General features: G+C 38.3%; 2 protein-coding genes across 2 annotated transcripts in view; one reads left to right on the forward strand and one right to left on the reverse strand.

Annotated features, from left to right (window-relative positions):
• Positions 1–6,687, forward strand: part of LOC113684582 (F-box/WD repeat-containing protein 4) — a 12,178-nt gene extending 5,491 nt beyond the window's left edge. The window contains exons 3-9 of the mRNA XM_089198106.1: positions 1–174; positions 961–1,046; positions 2,182–2,250; positions 3,092–3,238; positions 3,818–3,926; positions 5,445–5,483; positions 6,003–6,687. The exon at positions 1–174 is cut by the window's left edge and continues 157 nt beyond it. Coding sequence (XP_089054232.1) covers positions 1–174; positions 961–1,046; positions 2,182–2,250; positions 3,092–3,238; positions 3,818–3,926; positions 5,445–5,483; positions 6,003–6,116 — 738 coding nt within the window. The 3' untranslated portion in view covers positions 6,117–6,687. The remainder of the gene's footprint in view (positions 175–960; positions 1,047–2,181; positions 2,251–3,091; positions 3,239–3,817; positions 3,927–5,444; positions 5,484–6,002) is intronic.
• A 170-nt stretch (positions 6,688–6,857) lies between these two features.
• Positions 6,858–10,396, reverse strand: LOC149050546 (uncharacterized). The gene is made up of 2 exons (XM_089198114.1): positions 9,811–10,396; positions 6,858–8,886 (listed from the first exon to the last, which is right to left on the reverse strand). The coding sequence occupies exons 1-2, from the start codon at positions 10,385–10,387 to the stop codon at positions 7,241–7,243; spliced, it is 2,223 nt and encodes a 740-aa protein (XP_089054240.1). The 5' UTR covers positions 10,388–10,396; the 3' UTR covers positions 6,858–7,240.
• Positions 10,397–15,816: the final 5,420 nt, after the last annotated feature.

Consider the following 15,816-nt stretch of genomic DNA (forward strand, 5'->3'; position numbering starts at 1 on the left):
TTTGTGATAACTGGAGGGCAGTTGTTAACATGTGGTATGGACAAGTCAGTCTGCACATGGAATCTGGAAACAGGAATATGTAATGGCCTATACCTTGGGCATACTGGACAAGTTCACAGTGTAGACTGTTTCAGAGAAGTAATTGTTTCAGGATCCAGAGACAAAACCATCAAGGTTTGTATCTTAAGTGTAGTTTCGAACTAGCACAGATGAAACACTCTGGTTTGGCTGAAGCATGTAATTACCAGTAATATGTATTGATTAAAAAAAATTCAAATTCTGTTACAACTGTCATGTTATCTTTTAATTATAAAGATGATACCTTTTAACTCCTATGAGTGACCAAAAAAGAATTTCCTGTTACAATATCAGCACAACATCAAGCAGACAAGTGGCAAGAAAAAAGAAAATATCAATTGGGGGTTATTAGTTGATCCAATTCCAATATTTTGTTGATTCCCCTGAACTAACTTCAAAATTGTATAGTAGGCAGTAAGGAGCTGAATTACTGAATGATGTGTTTTTGATAGTGAAAGTGTTAACAATTCAACTCCCAAGATCTGATTGTTAATTCTCCCCTTTAACTACTACACATTTCCTTGTAAATTGATTACAAGAATTTAGTGTTTGATCAGGATAATATCTTGTACCTGATAAGTTTGAGTATTCTCACCACCTTTTTGCTGGGTAATGTATGGATACTTTAGGGAGAAGTTACAGGGTTAAGGGTCAAGATGTCTGGTAGTGAAGCTAGAACAGGCTGCGGCTCAAAAACATGCTGGAACTCATATTCTTTCCTCATTTCTTAGTATTAAAAGGCACAGTTGTTTGTTCTAATTCTCCCTTTTCTTTCCCTATTTTTTTGGATAGTGGAGAAAGACACAGTTTAACACTCATAATCCAATCCTCCAAGCCATGTTTTTGTAAATTATCTAAAAGAAGACCTTTTGACTCATTTAGGTATGGTGCCAGCAAACCCAATCTTGTGTTCACACCATTGACATTCAGGATAATGTTTGGACAGTGTCCCTTAATCCAAGCACCAGGTATTTTCCAACACTATTAACAATTTAACAGAGTTCCTCTTTTTAATTGAAATGTATCAAATTGAGATTAATATGTATTTGGTAAACTTAGCCAAGAACTGAGTCACCTAAGCCCTGCTGATAATCATTGACAAGTTTTTTGGCTGTCTTTTTACATTAAAAGAATATTGCATACAATACATGTACAATTGGTAATCCTGGATCTTCTGGGTCTTTGAGATACAAGGTGAATCTCCAAGTCTCCTTAATGACTCATTTAAACTTTTTGATAAATCTTGGTTCTTTACGAATTTAACATTTTCTGTCACACCAGCCTATCTTTCATATCTAAGAGTGATTTTGTAAGTAGAGTAAGAGAGATGTTAAGTTTTTTTTCTTATACGAACTTTGTAATGGGCCTTGCTCACCATAGAGTCTCTGACTAGTAAGTGGTAGAGCATCTGAATGCAGAATCCTAAGGTCTGAGCTTTGATTCCTCATGGCAACTCAGAATTTTTTCTTTGTCCCACACTCATGACAAGATGAAAAAACCTCTCTTACTATTTCTTTACTGAGCTCAAAACCTACCATCTTTCTTATTCTCTTTACAAACAGAATAAGAATATTTTAAGACAATGCTATTGACATTGCTGATCCTATGCTTGTCATATGTGAATTTTGTAATGGGCTTTGGCCGTAGAGTCTCTGTGGCTTGGTGGTAGAGCATTGGAGCATGGATTCCAAAGATCTGAGGTTCAATTCCTCATGGGGATTAAAAATTTTTTTTTGTCCCACACTCATGACAAGGCCAAAAAAAAGTAATTTTATTTGAAGTCTCTTTTGCATGTCTATAGTGTTAGAAACCACCAGACAGATCTGTGGGGTATTGAACTTTAAGTTGACTCTTAAAGAGAGATTTCTAAAGCAGGTGTTTATAAGGTGTTACTAGAAAGTTTTCAGTTCTTTAAAGAACACATTTTGACTGGTTGTCATCAAAAAACCCAAACTGAAGTAATCACATCAGCCTATCATAGCATGGTGGGAAAAAAAAACAACTACTCACAGATCTGCAAAAACTGGCTCATTAAGTTTTCTTACACAGTCACAAATTCACACCAATTCTGGACTAATTTTGATGCTCAATTTGCTTTATCAGGTGTGTAGCGAGTGGAAGCAGTGGTCATACAAGAGACAGTGCACCTTTGCAGTTGTGGGATATCAACAGGTGAGCTGACTCCTAGCATGATTATTTTGACTGAATTTTTTAAGTTAAGTGTCATTTTGAATTCTTCATCCTAAAGCCCTCTAAGGAATTGTTTTACTCAACCCTCTAACTCCCAAGATTCGATTGTCAACTCTTCCTTATAGTTGCTACGTGTTTCCTTATAAATTATTTGATCAAGATAAGAACTTCTACCTGACAAGTTTGAATATTCTCATTACCTGTCTGTTGAATAATGCAAGGATATTACAGGAAGAAGTTACATGTTTATCACCTTTGGGAGTTAAAGAGTTAAGAAATCTGTATAGTTTTGGAGATTTATATTGGAATTGCCATTATTTAATACCCAAGCCTCACTTCTAAGGTGTAGTCCTGTGAATTTTCATTATTTTTAAAAATTACAAAATTAATGCATGACAGTGAAAAATGTAGTGTAAACAATGAAAGGTTAAATTTTCAGCTAGTGAGTACAGATGCAATCATGCTTAAGGGTAATGTTTCAGGCAAAAGCAAAATATAATAATTTAATTAACTAGGTACATGTACATGCACATGTATCTTTTATGCCCTAAACTATACCGCATTCTGGTAAATGCTACAAAAAATGGACGTACCAAAATGTTTGACTAATTCTGTAATTAGAGTAAGGATTATATGATTTCTGAGAGAAGAAACATCGCAGACATTTTATCTGTATGAAGACTCTCAGAAGATCAACTTTAATTCATACGAGTTAAAGATTGGAGCTGCTAATATTTGCACTAGTGTCAGAAGGGCTCAGAGCTCTGACTGAAGGTGGTCTGTTTTATGATGTGTTTACATAAAGACTTAAACATTTTTGCAGTGGAAGGCACATTATGAACCTGGTGACAGGATCAACACAAGCAGGAGCTGGGGTGCGTGGAATCAAGTGGGAAACTCCCTTTACACTACTGTCCTGCGGATATGATACAACTGTTAGACTATGGGATACAAGACTTCATAACCACAGGTTGATATTTGTCATTCTTTTCATGCCTTAATTTTCTAACATTGAAATATAGGTCCATCCTGGCTTCCTTTTTAAGCCTGTGGGCTCTTTATCTTTTGCAGCTTTTGCAATGCTCTTAATGTGCCCCTCTTCCACCACCCCCCCCCCACCCCCCCCACCCGTTTAAGGCTAAGTAAGGTGCTTAAATACTCCTTTCAATTTCCTGTAATATTCAATCAGTGGGTGGTCCATACTTTTAAGGGTTGCCTCCTTTAGTTGTCCAATTGCAGCTTTTGCTGTATTAGAGGCATTTGATAAGTTGATAGGCTTGACACACAACTAGTTCATTAGTTTCTTTATCTTAACATTTTCTGTGACATCAAAAGTGTCTTTCCTTCCTGGCTTGTTTTAACTTTTTTAATGGTGCAATGCTTATACAAATGCTACCAACAATGTGAGAAACTACCCCTGCAAACAAGAAAGAGTCCATGATCAGATGGTGCGTATCATGGTGTCCTAATGAATTAAAGTATGAAAAGCCTTGCACAAGCCATTTCTGATTGACTTGTCATTGTGCTGATGTTTCCATTGTTTTATTAGTGCTTCATCATGTGTACTGAAGTGGGAAGACCCTCATGATTCAGTGGTTAACTGTATTGATTCTGATAAAAAGTGGATGGTGATCAGTGGAACCAACCGATATGGAGTGGTAAGGGAAATTTGTATTACTTTGAGGGTGAATGGCTTTTGGAGCTAAATATTTTCATGAATGAATCTTGACCAACTTTTATTTTATTTGTTTTTTTACTTGTGGCTTCTTTCAAAACTACTTTCCCAAAGTTTAACAGTTAGTTATTACTGAAAGTCTGTTGTTACTTGAGGTTAGGATTTATTAACCTTAACCCTTAAACTCCCATAAGTGACCAAGAGAGAATTTCTCCTTACAATACCAAGTCAACACCAAGCAAACAAGTGATGAGAATAAAGCAAATTTCAATTAGGGGATTATCAGTTGATCCAATACTAAATTCTCCAAACTAGCATTATACAAATTGTATGGTAGACATTATAGAGAATAACTTAAAGGTAATTTGGTATTATCAAATGAGTTGATAATGTTCATCAGCAACCATTAAGAGTTTAAGAGCTGATGTTTTGAGTTTTAGCTCTTTAGCTATTTGCTCTGATAAATGGCTATTGCTCAAAACTTCAGCTTTTAAACTCTTTATGGTGGCCAATTTATATTATCAACTCTGTTGATAATACCAAATCACCCCGTTGTACTCTCCCACCAATGTAACACCACAGTTTCTTACGAAATTTACCCTCTTTAATAAGGAGAATAATGAGATCTTGGGAGTGAAAGGGATAACCCCTTGAATCAAGGTGTTTTTATTGCCCCTCCCATTGTCCTGAACTTGAAATGAATTCTCTTCCCTTCCCCTTCTTCTGTAGTTTAATACATAAGGAAGAATTGATTTTGGACATTAATTATTTCATATGATAATCATTATTCTTTGAGCTTGTTAACTTTTTAGGTTTTGGAATAGTAACCACAATAACCATATGCTACTCATTATCAGTGTTGTGGTATAGAATTGTTTTACTGCATGCAACAGCAGTAAAGCACAGAGTGCATTCTTTTTATGGTTTGCAAAAATATACCCTGTATTACTAACTGAAGGGATCAAGTCCTGCTTTCTTTCTATTTTAACAGTTTAAATCTAGTTGAAGAGTCTTTTCCTTGTCAGTCTGGACCCAGTTGTATAAAGGTCAGATAACGCTATCCAACAGATAAATTGCTATCTGGTGGATAAGTGATAGCAAAACGTATTACCACCAGATAGAGATTTATCCAGTGGATAGCGTTATCCAACCTTCAAACAACTGGGGCCTGAAGTTTATTTAGAACTAATGAAAGTTTAACGTAAGGTAGAACATACATGTATGTGTGCAAGGTTTTTTCTTGGTTTACTGATAATTGTTCAGATCATTTAGATACTGTTTTCCATAATCTTTCAACAAAAATAACAACAATAACAAAGGAAAACAAACCAACAACCAAAACAAACTACCAGAAAAAAAGGAAAAAAAGGGAAGAGTAAAATCAAACCGGATGAGGAATTTTAGAACAAGGAAAACTTGATCCATAGCATATGTAATGATCAGCTCTCGTTTGTGTGAGGAAAATCTTACCTAATTTTTTTTTTTGTTGTTGTATGTTTAGGTCAGGATTTGGGACAAAAGGTTTAAAAAGTGCCTTCAGGTATGAGTCCATATTCTTTGCAGCATAAATTGTTATCATATCATTTACACACTATCCCATTTTGTAGAGACCCAGGTTTTGAAATACCTCTTTTTTTGGCCTGGGTCATTGTATCGGCTGACTGTCTGGTGGAATTAGTTAAAACAATTCTCCATGGTTTTTACTTTGAATGTCAGAAATTACCGAAGGTTTCTTGGAAAATGTGAAAAAATTGCTGATATTCTTAATCTTGGTAGGTGGTGTGCAGAATTGTGGTACAAGAAATTATGTAATTATGCCTTGTAGTTGGTGATTTTTTTAAACATATATTTTAGCAGTGCCATCTTTCTATCTAGAGGTGTAAATGATTATTAGCTAAGTGTATGTGAATTTTACGAAATGACAAATGTTTAGGAGTTTCTTGGAAGATCAATTATGATACATATGATTCCAGCATGTTAGACTTTCTTTCAAATTCTGTATAATATCCATACTGTTTAGTAAGTTATCATATTGAGACAATGCCTATTAATTTTACAGATGTATTATGCTGGCAGAAACTCATCCAGTCCAGTGTACTCACTGTCATTTAATAGAACATCACTCTATGTTGCTTTAGCCAGTGGTGTTAGAATGTTGGATTTCACTGTATGAGTGAGTGGATTTTAGGTGTGATATTACATAAGGCTAAATGTACCAGTACATGCTGAATTCTTCATGCAGTTTGAGTGGCTTGTACCTAAAAGATGTTAAGATATGTTTGTTAATGATGACTGTTGTTTGTCTCCTCTATGTTGCCTGTATCTGTTGAGTAATAGATCACAGTGATACTGATGTGCAACACTCATGTGCCAGATTTTCTTGTTATCCTTTGATGTACTCTGTCATATATTTTGGCACAGAACCATGGCAACAAAAAATATAATTTTTTGTGTATGTATAGAAACACAGAATGTGTTATTGTGTGGCCAGATTGACAGCCAGTGTGATCATTGGTTGTATCACCCTTCACTACATGTACATATGAGTAAATATTTTGCTACCCTGTACACTACATTGTAGAGGGCCATCACTTATTTCTTGACTTGCTATAAGGTAATTGAGTCAGAGATTTTTTGTGAGTTAGAGTCACAAAACAGTCAAGAAAACAGCATGATGGTAGAGTGTTAAACTGTGAAACCTTCACAAACAGAGCTGTCAATAAAAAAAATCATCATTAAGCCAGTTTCTGACTCAGATTTCATTTCTGTGGTCCAGCCAATGTTGTTTATAGTCTTTGTTTCATGTGGAAAGGGTGCAAGTGAAGAGGGTGAAGGGAGGGTAGGAAGAGGGGGTGTTAAGGTCAAGAAAATAACTTTGCATTTTGATTCCTTTAAGTTCTCACTCATCACTCAGTTTATCTCTAGTAGCCGTTTTATTCATTTTCGTTGCACATGGAACTCTGCAAAATCTTAAAAATTTGATATGTGTTCGGTCTTAATGGTCCATATTGCCTCAGTGTATTTTTGACATTCTGGGGGGGGGGTAAACATTTAGAATAAATGTACAGCCCTAATAAGCATTTATCAATAAAGCTTCTTAAATACTTTATGATAATTTGCTGTATAGAAATTATACATACATTGGAAGTGGAATGCTGGATGAACAGTCAGTCAAATGCCACTGAAAACAGAAGGGCCTCTTTGTTGTAATTTCATTTGCAGACAACTTTTAACAAGTAAACTTGATCTCTTTGGTTGGCTTATGGCCACAGTCTTTACTCTAAATGTTGAACTCGGTTACCACCCAAAAGAGGTGCCAGGAACTGGACTCTCGAAGCTGGGCGACGATGGCATGTATTGGGACTGGTACTCTGGTGGAATGAATACCCGACTGATCTTGATTTTTGGATTGTATTTTCGAGCTTTGTCATAGAAAGCGGTGATCGTTGCTACTGTTGATTTTTTAATCAAGTACAGCTGAGAATGAATGTAGCCAAGCTGTCGATACTGCGTTGCTAGGTAATGCTTGTATTCTTCATTTGTGAGCTGGACGGCCTTGTTGACGTAGTCCTCTGCTTCTTTTAGGTAGGGCATGAGATCCTTGCGATGTCTGTCTGCTTGTCTATCTCGATGTTTTTCGTGTTGTTTATCACGAAATTTATCGGTTTGATTTATCGTGTTTATATATAGATCAAATTTGCAACAAGCAAACTGGAATGCGACGTAAGAATTTGTTTGAGTAACATCACCCATTGCCTCGAACGACTTGTGTGCATTTTGGATGGACTTCAAAACGGATCTTCCATCTTCACCTCGCTCTTGACATAAAGAAACTGCTTTGGAAATAGCAGACTGTAGATCCTCGTTGGTCGCTCCTTTTTGCACTAGTTCCTTAACGATAGAAACCCCGATGGAAATATCTGGCATTTTATCGGCAACACACCACTGGCACAGCTCCGAGATAAGTGGAATGCGAAACTTCAGTTTCTCAGAGATGAATCTTTCATATGGTTGCACATCTTGATGGCTGATGTCATTATCATACAGCTCCAGCAATTTACAAATCAACATGTCAGAACAAAGGACTGGGTTCTCATTTTGAAGATGGCCATCAAGAATTCCCATCAGAAGTTTCACAGCATCATCTTTCTCGCCCTTTGCACAAAGGGTGTTCACATCTCTTAGAATCGAGTAAGCTGTGTGCTTTGGGTGCCCGGGAAGGCGGACGCGAAAGTATGCTGAATTGAAGTCAAATGATGGCTCGGGGTTTTTGTTCTGCTTCATCGATTTGAAAATTGTTCTTACCCCAGTAAAACGTGCCTCAGCCATTTTTCTCTCCTTAAGGAACTCAGCAATCCTTCTGTTCCTTGATGGTACCTCTGGTACTTTACTGCCTTCCGTAAAATGCTCCTTTGTAAGAGTTGGGCTAGGACCTGGGTAACTTATAACATCAATGCAATCTGGCTTGATGTGGATTTTGATTGGGTCGCAGTTGCAGTCTTCATACCCTCTGTGATGAAAAGCATTTACGACTGCTTCACGAAGAGCCCTTTCTGGATATGCCACAAATTCATAACGAGCATCTTTTGTTCTCTTCAAGATAAATGACAGCACTGTTTCAATCTGTTGATCAATTGGTCCTGTGACCGGCACTTCGTCTGTCACATCATCATGGCTGTAGATAGCAATCTCAGTTCTTGCCCCTCTTAAGAACTCATGAGGGGTAGGGTGGAAAAATAGTAGGGCCACATTCCTGGGTACCCAGACTGGAAGAAGCTGGTCGCCATCTCTTTTATCTCCAACGCGTCGCAGTATTCTCATTCGCTTGTAAAACTCAACTGGGTCGTTGTCGTTATGTTCAAGCAATTTAGACTGCACGTCCGTCAAAAATCTCTTCACAAGGTTTAAGTCTATGTCGTCTTCAGACAGCTGCCTTCCGCTTTCTGTTAGAAACATAGCATAACACAGAACGTTGATCAAAGCATTGTTACAAATAGTGAAATTTATCAGTATGAGATGATACAGCTTTTTGCGTGAAGTGGTTTCTCTAGAGTGAAATTTATTCTTTATCCATATTTATGAGATAGGGGGATTTTGTCACGTTTTTACAGGAGGAAAGTGAATTCTGTTTGGAATGAGTGTTGTAAAATGGAACTTCAAAAACGGTGATTCATTGGATAACCTTTATTTTTAACCATTATGCGAGCTACAGCAGTGTTAGGCAAATGAGATGTATAGGCCGCTACGTACTAACATTTGCAGAAACAGTTGTAAAGCTTTTCCTTATGTGGATGATATTTTGTTGTACTGATTATTTTAATCATTGTTTATCAGGATAACAGGTAAAGTAAAGCTAAATTCGGCAACTTATACTGAAACCTAGCAAATGTTGTTTATACAGTGAAATAATCGGTGGGTTCCTCAGGTTGCTAATTCTGAGTTAAACCCTAATTTCATTTTCAAAAGGACAACCAGGCCCAGTCATACTAAAATTAAAAGTTAGGTTTACCCTAACAGCACCGGGGCGGTTAATTTTTGAGCATACACAAGGCTTTCGCATGCATTACTTAATATAGGTAGGGAACACTGAGCAGTTGAAAACGCGTATTACGTGGTATTTTGCAATCTGCCTACTTCCCCTTCTCTAAATCCGTTCTTTTAAAAAAAACACACGACATAATTCGCATTGTCGCCCTTGTGTATCTGTAGTGTTGCACGAACGTTTTGGCGGTTAAATACTGCAATTGGTTATGATGATGTCCGTGTATTTCCATTAACGAGTCCTCAGTAAAATGTTGTTTGAAATCGCGTGAGAGGACCTACAAAAATAAACTCGTCACTATAATCAAATTCGATAGATTTCTTACCATAATCAATTGCTCTCCTGTCATCAAATGGAATCTTATTTCCTTGGCGCAATAGTTCCGCGATTTGTTCTGGAGTCGCCTTCTTGGTTTCTGTACCATGCCTCACATAATAAAGGTCGCTTCCTTTATCGCTTTCTTTGCATGTGTGAGGCTTGTTATCGGAAGCCATGGCCCAGATAACCAGGACGTGCTTTCGAATTCCACCTGGGACTTGAACCACTTCAGGCGAGAGTATAGGAAGATATTCTGGCTTTATTTGGGCCCGGCAAGCTCCAAGTATCTCCTTCTGTATGCGCTCAAGATCTTTTGCCGGAACACCGATTGGAGGTAGATTTACTTGACGATCGTCTGAGTCTTCAAAGCTTTCCTTCTCATCGACCCCGATGATGATGTATCCGCCGTTGTCATTAAAGAAATCGTTGGCGTAGGCGCAAATTGTATGAATGACTTGCCAGTACGTACCTCCTTCTCGTTTTCCATGCCACGCTTTCTTAAACTCAACTCTTTGTTTCTCGACTCCTTGTAGATGCAGCAAATCGTTCACATTTATTAACAAACTTGAAGTGTTCCCAGCCATTGTCTGCTGTTTCTTCTCTCAGAGAGGAAGAGAATTTCCAGACGTCACGAAATATTTGTGGATGGAAAGTAAAATAATGCTATTCACTAATTCCCCTGGGGATAACGCAGTGTTGAATTTCCGGTTTTTGTCTTTTTAAGTAGTTGTGGAATGTGCTGTCAGGGCAAGGGCAATAATCGTAAAAACTGGCGGCGATCGTCTGGTAAGAGTAGAGCGCGCGGTCAAGGCCTAAATCCGACAACAATCATTTTGGCGTCAGATTTTACAAAATGGCAGCCTTCGGGGTATCCAAGCCAAACTTGTTTTCACCTCTTTCCAACTGTTGAACCGAATACACTTTTATATAGAAGGATTCGAAAACTTGCTCTATATACCCTCGTATTTTTGGACTTCTTATATGGACAAGTTGTTCTTTTACTCTAACAGGGCATCTGGTTTTATCTTCTGCCTTGCTAATGTAAATTAGCCACCATAGAGAGAGGAATTGTGGATTGGGTGTGGTTTATAAGCTAAATACTGTAAGTGCCGTAGAAGAAAACGGGGTGGAATGGATCCTGAAGTACTGATGACGATGCCTGTAGCGATTGGAATGGCCATGGTAATGGTGCAGGCGGTTACCATGATAATAGTTTCGATTTCGGTGCGATGTAGATGACTTCAGGGACGGTATGATTGTTAGCTACGGTTGTAAATATGAATGGTGTGTTTTTTGCACATGAAAGTGTATGTGGTCGGGAAGGCGGCATTGTGAGTAATGATGGCGATGAAGCTCGTGATAATAGCTTGTGCTGGTGGGCCTTTAGTAGTGGTAGTATTTGGAGGAGAAGATTGCAATGTTGGTAATAATGGTGACCAAGGAGATGATAACAGTCTGCGCTGGGAGCACATGTGGTGGTGATGATATTTTTAAAGCTTGTGATAATGTTGGTGATGTTGGAAATGATGGTGTTTGTGTTAGTTGTACTTCTTGTGGTGGTGATGGGGTTGGGATGCAGGTAATGTTGTTGAAGCTCCTGATAATATTTTATGTTGGTGACACATGATGATTGCGGTGGGTGTTGATGCTTGTGGTAGTCATGGCAGTATTGATGCAAAACGATGGTTTGTCGACAGTAGTGGTGCTGGTGCTGTGGCTGAGATGTTGTCAGTGGAGCTGGTGTCTAGAGTACGTATCAATTAAAGTGCAGCATGACGGGAGGACGGTGATTCTTGTGGTGTTAATGATGATGGTGAACCAGATGATATTAGTTTTTCTGTGTAATGACTGTTGGGTGATGATGAAGGTGGCGGTGCTTCTGGTGATCATGGAGACGATTCTAGCGATGGTGTTTGAGATGGCCTCGGTGCCAGGAGTATTAATGTGGTCTGTAGTGAAAGTTGTGGCGCTTGTGGTCCAAAAAAATGGTAGAGCTGTTTAGTGCTGAAAGTGCATGAAGATACTGGTCTGTTTGTTATGATTGTGAAGTTTGTTGGTACTTCAGGCATTCATGACAGCGTCAATGTTCATAAAAACTGGCGACGGCGACAACGGTGACCTCAGAGACGATAATTTCATTGTTTGCGAACCCACAGATGGGGTCGATGTTTAATGACCAAAAAAAAAACCCGGACTTAACCCAGGAGTTTATATTTACTGTTAAAATTTCCGGGCTTTACTTACATAGAAAGAGGTAGAGTATAAATCCACAGCGCAGGCACACTTCGATAAAATCACAGCAATTTTCTGAGTTATCAGCACATCTGGTAGTAACAAACGGAGGGAAAATTTGTGTTTTTCTATAGCGAGAGTCCCCTAGATCTCTCGTCTAGAGCTTCATTTCCCCCCTCCACCTAGCAAGCCCTCTCTATCACTCCTTTTCCTAAACAAAAATTCAACTTAGAAACGTGAGGTTTTGCAAATGATAATAAGTATACCGCAGCATTGTTATGCATTAGGTCTACACTTTGTATTCGACAGTCTGCTACTGTATTTTTTTAACCGTAGAAATCTCTGCTGTGCATGGTATTCATTTGGTGGGTAACAATGCGGAGAAAAATTTGTATATGACATTTTTAATGTCATACGCGCACTTTCTATTGGTTTACTGACGTAATAACCACGCGGGATGTTGAGAGAACACGAGAAAAGTTTGTAAACCAGGGGCCGGAGAATGTTATTTTTTTCTTATTCTGTGATGAAGTCGCTGGTTTTCAGTAGACATGAAAAAGTGCGAGAGACCAATCAAAGCCCAGGAAACTGAATGAACTGCCGCCCAGAAAAGAGCAAATGTTGAAATTAATCAATTAGAGCTGTATCATGACGTTTACGGGAAATGGCAAATGTGCACCTTTTTCAAATCGTCCAACTTTAGCAAGCATCATTAAAGCACAAAACGGCTTGATTTGCTGAGACTTAACAACGTGATTTAGAACAAAGAACAATACAAAGCTCTCGACGCTTTAATTTTTTTCATTTTTTTCCTGATAATCTTCAGATGAAGCAATTACCAGACAGTTGTTTTACCTCAAAGCGGGAGGAGAGAAACCTCGCCTTGAAGCACACGATTGCTAGTACTTTACAACAGCATAAAAGAATACACTTTTTATTCACGTTTTTTATCACCGTGAAACCTTCCTTCACGTTGAAAACGGCAGAGAACAAACGGCAAACAAAAAATGGCGGGAAAAACTGGTAAGGTGGTTATCTTTGCTATTTCCTGTTTGCCGTAAACGTCATGCTTCAGTAAACCTCTCAATTTGTCAATGAATGGACGCATGGCATTCAGAACCCGAACAGAAATTATAAACAAAACTGATGAGAGATAGGGACGTGCAAGGTTAAGGGACAAACTATAAAGTGCCACTGAAGAGTACTTCAAATTGGACGGAGAAAATACGTACTGGTCTACTACTGCGAAAGTGATCCGATCAGTTTCTGAAAAACTGTAAAATGAAAGCTGAAATCGTGGACAGCAAACGGAATTGCCACAAACCTTACGTGCACTTTCACTTTGCGAGTGGTTTTCATTTCTCTGTTAATTAGATTTTCAGATGGCAACTATTCCTTCTTAGCGATTAGTTTAGGAAAATTTAGTCGAGAGCTTCGGAAGTTCTTTCACTTTGACGGCGTAGCGAAAAATAAAGACATAAAATGGCGCAACTAGTTAGGGAAAGCGTATTTTATATTTAGTAAATCTGATGAATACTAGAAAAATAAATGGGCTTCTGCCAACACTCGAGCGAAAATGACATGCTACGCGCTTTACCAAAAACATAATGTATTATTCGTCCTTTCCTATCACTAAGAGAATACTTATACTTTACCCAGTGTTCAAACTTAGCTTTAACAGACAGTAACATGAGGTTTTTTTTCTAACTCAAGTGGCTATTGTCACATCCCTACGGCCAAACGACTGGAAACAGGAAGATGTTGTCAAGAGAGATAATTGCAGAGAGCTTCATTGTTGCTCTCTGTGGGCACTCTTATTTTTATTGAGGAAAATATCGGGCTAACAGAGTACATACTCTTAAGCCAATTCATAAAGTAATCGCCCTCTTGTTATCTTTGGATTGAAGGCTTCTGGTCTCTATGGAATGACTGACGAAATGGTCTAGTGCGTGGAAAATGTGCTTGATAAACAGAACGCTTGATCACCCGTCAGCGCTTGGTGTGATGAGGAGGAGGGCGCCCACCTGAGCAGCCCAGCAAAATAGGTTATTGCCCTCTATTAAACTATGTCACGGCCAAGTTCTGTCTCTCTCTTTAAAAAAAGGGATGGCGACCAGATTATTTCGTCGATGGGAAGTGCGCAAATTATGATTTTTCACTCAGTGAATGGAAAAGAAAAGGACGCACCAGTAGTGGGCGAGAAAACTAGCCAGTCTTTTCATAGTGTTACTGACGAATGCAATGCAGTTTATCAGAATGGATAAAGAATGGAAAAAGATAAACTTTCAATGATTTAAGCACCAATGGCATTCTTTTTTGCGATCATTCTTACCCCATGGCGTGACTATGACGTCCCCATAGTCGTGTTACCGTCTACTGTTCATGTCTCGGAGGTGGGACAAAGGAGGAATGTGTCGTAGCCAAGTGTTGGAAAAGTTTGCATAAGAATATCTTGGAAGATTTATCATAAAAGTAACTTCTTTGCTGCTGTCAGCACAGTGATTTCACTAGATTCTTTGTAATACCCATGTTGTTTAGTAAATTATAATACTTAATAATGAAATTAGCTTTGAGACAATGCTTTGTATTTTCACAGACGTATCAAAATGATATAAACTCATCTAGTCTAGGAGTGGGGGGGGAGTGGGGGGGAGTGGGGGGTGGAGGAGGGTACGACTATACGTAGGCCGTGTCGCGCCATACCTCTGCCGATTGAAAAAGACGATGGGAGTCGGATTACTTCGGCTATAAAGAAATGCGCAAATTGAATTAGGGAGAAAATTAAAGTTCTTTTAGAGTCTTTTCCATGTGAAAAATTATTTTGACGGAGGAAGATTAGATGATGCATTGCTCCTCGGGATGATAATCTACATATTCACAGAATTAGCGAACTTGAATCACTCAAAAAAAACTCATGGACTGAATCTGAGGCTAATTTTATCTAAATCTAGGGAAGCTTGTAATGGCGAGAAAGATAAATACTAGTACTCCTCCTGTATTTGAATGACATTTCAAACTGTTACTCACTTTTAAAATACAAACTACCAAGATGGAACAAGCTAAACCGGCTTTCGGTGATTAATCTTCAATAGCAATGGTATTTAGTGATCATTTTTACATAGGATTATTGTTCAATTTTTTCAAGCAACCATCTAAAATTCCCAACTTTTATAACCTAGGACAGACTATTGAAGAGAAATTTGATTTTAATTAAGTTTTCTAACAATAAACAGCAGTTGCTTCAATCTCAGACGTAAGCCTTGATGTACCAGGCTTTGTTTCAAGTCAACTCTTGCGAGCTCCAAAAGGACATTACGTAGAACTAAATTTCACACTGGAGACTCGATATGTAGGAACATGTGGCGCAGATCAGCATCTTGTGGTTCGTAATGGATACAACGAGTCTGCCGATCTTCTTGGCTTATTTTGTGGAAAGAACATTGTTGCCACTGTGCGATCTAGTGGGCGGAACTTGTGGCTAAGGAAATCGTCACTTTTCAGGAATATTTACAGGTTCTGGAGCTCGTACTGTGATAGAACAGTCAACTAAAACTACTTCTTGAAACACTTTGCAACATTCGTCCAGTATATAAAATATATGGCATTTATACAAACCCTACTTATTAACATGCTTTTGAAATCTTTGTCTTTTTTTTTAGTTGAACCCAACCTAGATAAAGTTGCTAAGACTCAACTTGTAATTTTTAACCGTTCTTCGTTTCTATGGTGTTCAGCACAAGGTGCGCCGGCACCATTCATTGTTTGGAAAAAGAACGGCAAA

This window comes from Pocillopora damicornis, chromosome 2 (assembly GCF_964200805.1).
Source record: "Pocillopora damicornis chromosome 2, jaPocDami1.2, whole genome shotgun sequence".
NCBI classification, from domain to species: Eukaryota; Metazoa; Cnidaria; class Anthozoa; order Scleractinia; family Pocilloporidae; genus Pocillopora; species Pocillopora damicornis.